We start from the raw sequence: 7254 nt of genomic DNA, 5'->3' as shown, positions 1-7254 counted from the left end.
TTTGACGGCATTCATTTTTATTTATTATTGTGTGTTTTGTTCATCCCATGTGGTTTAATTAAAAATAAATAACTTGTCACGTGTCTATATGAAATACTTTATTTTCCTAAATTATCCTTGCACTTGGATTACATCATACAACGTTATTAAGCTTTGCAAAATAGCACAATGTTTACAAAAATAGTAAAAATGTGTACCACACTGTAAATGATGAAGATAATGAAATAGTTACATATTAATGACATGATTAGACAAGTGTTAAACTCGAAATACAATTTAGATTTCAATAATGAACATGCACTCACTGTATCACTGTTCACATTCAAGTGTTTTTAAACAACATAAAACTGGTAAAGAAACACTCTTAATACTTAGAAAAACTATAGAAAAACCAGAGCAAAAAAAAAAGTTTTTCCAAAAGTTGTTAAAAAAACAAATACTTCAAATTAATGGCATCAAAATACAGCTGAAACCAGATATTTACTTATTATTATTATTTCTTTACTGTCATACATTAAATCAGAGTAAACTTTTTCTGTTTTAGATCAATAAATATTAAAAAATTTTGCATTTGTTAAATGTCAGAATCGAGCAAGGGAGAACTTTTATGGATTTTTTTTTTTTATCACTTTCATCAAAGTCAGAAGTATACATACACAAAGTTTAATGTGTCTTTAAACAAAAAAAAAACTCCATATGATTCCATTCTGAGCTTAAGAACCCTCTGATAAGTAAATTGATTCCATTTGAGTTAATTGGTGGCACACCTGTCAAAGCATACCTGAAGGCACACCTGAAACACAGAGCCTCTTTCTTTGAAATCATGGGAAAATCAAGAGAAATCAACCAAGACATCAGGAAAAGAATTGTGGACCTCCACAAGTGTGGCTCATCTTTAGTTGCAATTTCCAGATGCCTGAAGGTCCCATGTTCATCTGTTCAGACAATAATACGCAAGTATAAAAAACATGGGAATGTACAACAATCAAACCACTTAGGAAGGAGATAGATTCTGAGTCCCAGAGAGGAACGTTTTTTGGTGCGAACTGCGTGAATCAACCCCAGGACAACAGAAAAAGACCTTGTAAAGATACTAGCTGAAACTGGTAAGACCGTGTCATTATCCACAGAAATAGAGACTTGTACCACTATGAGCTAGAAGGTTACTCTGGGAGGAGAAAACCATTACTTCAGAACAACCATTAAAAAAAGCCAGACTACAGTTTGCAACTGCACATGGGGACAAAGATCTTAATTTTTGGAGAGATGTCCTGTGGTCTGATGAAACAAAAATTGAACTGTTCGGCCATAATGATAAACGGTATATTTGGAGGAAAAAGGGCGAAGCTTTGAAGCCTCAGAACACCATCCCAACCGTGAAGTATTGGGGTGATAGTATGATGTTGTGGGGCTACTTTGCTGCAGAAGGGACTGGTGCACTTCACAAAATAGATGGCATCATGAGAAAATACAATTTTGTGGATATATTGAAGCAACATCTGAAGACATCAGCCAGGAAGTTAAAGTTTGGGTGCAAATGGGTCTTCAAAATGGACAATGACCCCAAGCATACCTCCAAATTACTTACAAAGTGGTTTGAGGACAACAAAGTCAAGGTATTGAAATGGCCATCACAAAACCCAGGTCTCAATCCCATAGAAAATTTGTGGGCGGCACTGAAAAGGCGAGTGCAAGCAAGAAGGCCTACAAACCAGATGTTATTGTTAAGTTATTGTTATTATATTCAAATTTATTGATCTAAAACAGAAAAAGTTTACTCCGATTTAATGCATGACAGTAAAGAAATAAAAGTTTTTGTGTTGTTTTTCTGAAGTGTATGTAAATATCTGGTTTCAACTGTAGGAGCAGAAATTAGTTCACATAAAATAACTACCACTACTCTGTACACATATTCATATCAAGGTGTTAAGATAAATTCAAGTCCTTCCTGGGCTAAAATGAAGTATGAACGGACAAAAAAAAAAAAAAAAAAAAATCACAGTGAAAGAGTGTAACCTCCTACTGCTAGAGAGCACTGGGCCTAAAGAGAAAAGAAGTTGGATGGACGAATAAGAGCAGTAATGAAAGAATAAATAGTTATAAGCTCTGCACAGCAGAAAAGGAATCATATCAACATGTGGTTGAGGTTAAAGAGCTGTTAACTGCGTGTTGTAATAAGGCACTTCAGCTGAACTGCAATTACGAACGGAAAATGTACAAAAGTTGAACAAAATTCATTTAGTGAAGAGCGAATAAATGTTACCGGTTATTTTCTCAATATGAGAGAAGTGGCACTTTCACCCCATATGGGTGCTAACAAATGGTCATATAAAAGACAAGAATTGGTTAAAAAAAAAAAAAAAAACTACAAAAATCCAAACTAAGTAAGACATTTCCACACATCCATAAACATGAAATAATCTCAATTGATTTAGTTGCTTACTGTCAATTATATTTGCTTGCATAATAAACAGAAATATGCAGATCAGTACAAAGCTTCTTGTATTTATATTTTTGGGCTTCTAATGAGATTTATAATACAAAACTATCTGCATACTTAATATTGCTTAAATAATTCCATTTACCATAATAACCAGAATCTGTGTTTTACATGTCAGTGCCTTTTGTTTGGTTGCTCCTTCTTTTGTTTTCTGCGTTTCTTTTTCTCCTCTGGTCTCTTGTTCTTCTTGTTGAGGATGGCACGCAGGCTGCTGGCCATGTAATACGGCCGGGTCGCCGAGCCGTCATTCTTCTCCAGATCAAGCACTGAGAACAGGAGCACAAGCAACGTTAATGCCATCCAATCGCTCATCTGATTTTGGAAACAGTGATACCTTTTTTAAGGATTCCTAGATGAAAACAAAGTTTGAAATATAAATCTTTTGTAACATTATACATCTTTACTTGAACTTTTGAGCAATTAAATGTGTGCATGCTATTAAAAAAAAGTGCAATGAAAGTATTACTTTTTAATTTTTTTTATTTATTCTTACCACAGACTTCTGAATGATAGTGAATCACTGTTTATGCAAAAACATTAAACAGCAAAAACTGTTTTTAACACTGATAATAAGAAATGTTTCTTGAGCACCATATCAGAAGGATCATGTGAAAACCCAGCTTTGTCGCCACAGGAATATATTGCATTTTTAAATATATTAAAGTAGTTCTTTTAAATTACTCTTTTACTGTAAATAAATGCAACTTTGATGAGCATAAGAGACTTCTTTAAAAAAAAACTTAACTATTACAAAGGTTTAAACAGCATATATTATTTGAAGCTTAGAATGCAATGAATAATACTGATAATAAAATTTGTTAGCATTCTGAAAAATAAAAGATTCAAACCATTCATGATATTTAGGTCAGCTTTATTCTAATGGAAATTTTTATTTTATTATTATTATTTTTTTTTACAAAACTTCCCCTCATTAAAAGACATCTTGAATACTGAACCTCACAGAGTAGACGGAGCATCAAACCGATCTACAAAGTTACAAAAAAATGGCTTTTATGTTCCTTTTATAAATTGAACTTGAAAAACTTTCAGATTGATTGCAAAAAAAAAACAAAGTAGGTTAGCACTCTTCCTTTTAAACCAGGCACAGTTACTAAACACTGCCATCAGAACACCTGAAAGTTCATGGATTCTATCAAAACATGGTTATAAGAGAATATACACTGCATCTAATAAGATTCCCCCAATACAATAGCATTTTCCAATAGATTATGACAAAGTTAATCTTAAAATCATGTGGACTAAGAATTCGGTCAATCCATCCACATGCACATCAATGTACTGTATGAACTTCTAATCAAAAATGACATGAAAACAAAGGACTGTATAGAAAGAGAAAGAGGATGCTTATAAATATATAGAATAACTTGCTTTCATCATCGATTACCAGAGTATTATCAGACCTTTGCTCCAGAAGACAAACATGGGTAAGGCAATGATGGACAGAATTATCGGCAAAAAGAAAAAGAAGGAAAAAAGGATGGGCAACAGTACAGCAGGAGTCAGTCAGTATCAGCAGACAGTGCAGAGAGAAGATCGCTTCTATAAATGCTATCGGATTCCATATCCCAGAAGGCTTTGCTGTGCTGCGGGAGAGATGCAGCGTGCTACAGTACTAGCACTGTTCTTCACGTCCCACTGAGGGGACGGTTTCACGACACAGCATACTTTTTGCCTCCTTGATCAGTTTTGTTAAGTATCCTGTGCAGGCCTGGAGGCATGTAATACGGTTTGGAAGGACTGCCATCGTTCCTTTCAAGATCTTCACCTGAAGGGTGTCCCGTCAAATCAGACAACAGAAGAAGGGATGGGTTAAGGAGGAGAGACAGAGGGTTTCAAGGAAAAGAAATAAGAAAGCAGAGTTAGTCAGCAGTCATGCAGAAGAAGTGAAAAGAATAAATACACAAAGATTACATCAGAATTATGGTTAGAGAACAGAAGTGATCAAAGTGATTGCGCAGAGAAGAAGAGGAAAGGTTAAGGAAGACCAGTGGGTGGGTATGAACAGTATTTATCAAGGGGACTAAACCAGCTTTTTAAAGTTCAGCATTTATTACCAAACACACATAAATGAATTCTGCAGATGTAATAAGGTGTACTTACAGAAGCAGAGGAACAGTGTATCTACACACATGGCATAGACGTTAAAGAACCCGTGTGCAATCATATATGATCCAAATATCACAGTCTGTGAATGGGGGAAAAAGATTCAAAGACAAATGAAATTAGAATACATTCGGGGTCCCAACATACCTCTTGATAATTTAATTTCAATAATGTTTTATTAAATATATATATATATATATAGTGTGTGTGACCCTGGACCACAAAACCAGTCTTAAGTGTCAATTTGAATAAAGCTCTCCATTGATGTATGTTTATTAGGATAGGACAATATTTGTCTGAGATACAACTTTTTGAAAATGTGTAATTTGAGGGCGCAAAAAAATCTAAATATTGAGAAAATCACCTTTGAAATTGTACAAATGAATTCTTAGCAATGCATATTAATAATTAAAAATTACATTTTTATATATTTACGGTAGGAAATGTACAAAATATTTTCATGGAAGATGATCTTTACTTAACATTCTAATGATTTTTGACATAAAAGAAAAATCTATAATTTTGACCCATACAATGTTTTTTTTTTGGCTATTGCTACTAATATACCCCAGCGAATTAAGACTCGTTTTTGGCTCCATTACTTAATATTTGAAAACACAAAAGAGAGCAGACAAATATATATATTTTTAAATGCATTTCTTAATATATATATATATATATATATATATATATATATATATATATATATATATATATATATATATATATATATATATATATATATATATATATATATATATATATGCTACACACACACACACAAAAGAAACAATTAAAAAATATATATAATTCTTACATTTTATATATACATGCATACTATATACACACACACACACACACACACACACTATTATATATAAGAATTATATTTTTAATTGTTTCTTAAATAAAGGAACAGATATATAAAAATGTGTTTATATGTGTGTTTTTGTGTGCAAGAATTCTTTATATTTTTAAAGTTTTTAAAATTAATTAACAGATATATAAATTGCATTTTACACACACACACACAGAATATTGTTTTTAATATAATATATTGATTTATATACATAAATCACTAAAGACTGATTAAGAATTTTGTTAATAAATTTACAAATTTATAAAATGCAAATAAATAAATAATATGTATACAAATTCTAGAAAATTTTGTATTGCTTGTACTCACCAGCAGAGGGACCCAATAATAATTTAATGAAGGCACCTCTTCCTGGATTACTGGTATTTGGCGGGTGAAGAAAAAGAATGCAAGGACACCTGCAAAAGCATATTTACAACATCAGCAAGCAAAAAGAGATAGAATGGCAAACAACAAGACATCAATCATTTTTGTGTTTATAATTTATGTGTATGAAGGCAGAAGGTGTATGCCATGTCTGTGTTTGTGGTAAAAGCCCCCTGACTCTATTAGTTTTAATGTTGGCCTGTCTGTATGTCACAGATGAAACGGTTGACTCACCCACACTCCCTGAGATCAGCAGTTTCCCCAAGAACAGCAGGAAGTCAGTCACCTTGTCCAGAACAGCAACTCTAGAGAAAAACACCCAGAATACTAAATAGATGCTATATATAGTCAGATTCAGTCTTGGAGCTCCTATGTAAACTACAATGTTTTTTTTTTTTTGCAATTTATTAGAAAACAATATTTGTCCAAATATGAGTTCTACCAGACAAAGATGTTTTTTTTCTCCATGCATGACTTGCATGGACGTGCTAAAAATCATGCTTCACAAGTCGAACACAAAAGAAAAACATCAGACAACAAAACATATTTCTTTAATGACATGAGGCAACATTTAGCGAACTTTTACAGTGATAAACTTCATAAAAAAATAACATCCTAAAAACGAAATATCACAATAACTGTTAAAAAATTATCTGACAGGTGTGTGTGTGTGTGTGTGTGTCTGTGTGTGAGAGGGGGAGAAACAGAGTCCTCGCAACTTCACACCTTGACAATGACATTATAAATGTAGCAGCTGTGCAGAGTTTTACCTCATAACGTTCCTCATTAACAGGAAGAAAGCGTCTTGCGCAGAGGCACAGAAATTCTTCCCATATATTGAAATCTGAGGACGAATCAAATCAAACAATAATTGTCAATGCATTCCTTCTTTCTGTCAGTCTGATTTTTGACAACTCAGGTTCGACACTGGCTTTCATATTTAAATAAATGAAACAATTTAGTTATCCACATTGAAAATACATGCTGTTATATGGTACTTATATATAAATATATATATATACAGCATAAAGTTTGGCTTGAAAAAGTGGAGTGACTCACCATAATGTAAGCATTCCTGTTCATGAACTTGATGAAGTGCTCTAGGCACCAGAAACAGCATTTTAGGCAGCACAGCAGGAAGCGTGTAAATGCATTGTGAGCACCTGCGACAAAAACAGAGGAAAGAGAAGCACCATTATTCACTATTTATTCTACACTATACAATATATTGTTGAAACGGTCTTCTTGATAGTTTTGTGGAAACTGTAACAAACGGAGACATCCGAGACCATCAGTGATGACGAAAACGAGTCAAAGTTTTACAAATTAAAATGTGATTCATGCCTTTCAGTTTGTGGTCGAGGTACTCCAGAATAATCCGGATGAA

General features: G+C 33.1%; 1 protein-coding gene across 7 annotated transcripts in view; it reads right to left on the bottom strand.

Annotated features, from left to right (window-relative positions):
• Window positions 1-83: 83 nt before the first annotated feature.
• Window positions 84-7254, bottom strand: part of slc44a5b (solute carrier family 44 member 5b) — a 36495-nt gene continuing 29324 nt past the window's right edge. For 5 of the 7 annotated variants that reach the window (XM_052564146.1, XM_052564149.1, XM_052564147.1 and 2 more), the window contains 7 exons: window positions 7212-7254; window positions 6927-7030; window positions 6638-6711; window positions 6102-6172; window positions 5811-5899; window positions 4622-4706; window positions 84-2766 (listed from right to left, as the gene is read on the bottom strand). The exon at window positions 7212-7254 is cut by the window's right edge and continues 52 nt beyond it. In XM_052564146.1, coding sequence (XP_052420106.1) covers window positions 2615-2766; window positions 4622-4706; window positions 5811-5899; window positions 6102-6172; window positions 6638-6711; window positions 6927-7030; window positions 7212-7254 — 618 coding nt within the window. In that variant the 3' untranslated portion in view covers window positions 84-2614. Of the gene's footprint in view, window positions 2767-2962; window positions 4287-4621; window positions 4707-5810; window positions 5900-6101; window positions 6173-6637; window positions 6712-6926; window positions 7031-7211 lie in introns of those variants that run through there. The other 2 variants (XM_052564150.1, XM_052564151.1) reach the window with 1 other exon arrangement.

The sequence above is a fragment of the Carassius gibelio genome, chromosome B8 (assembly GCF_023724105.1).
Source record: "Carassius gibelio isolate Cgi1373 ecotype wild population from Czech Republic chromosome B8, carGib1.2-hapl.c, whole genome shotgun sequence".
NCBI classification, from domain to species: domain Eukaryota; kingdom Metazoa; phylum Chordata; class Actinopteri; order Cypriniformes; family Cyprinidae; genus Carassius; species Carassius gibelio.
Note: the sequence above shows the minus strand (reverse complement) of the source record. Positions and strands in the feature narration are given on the sequence as shown.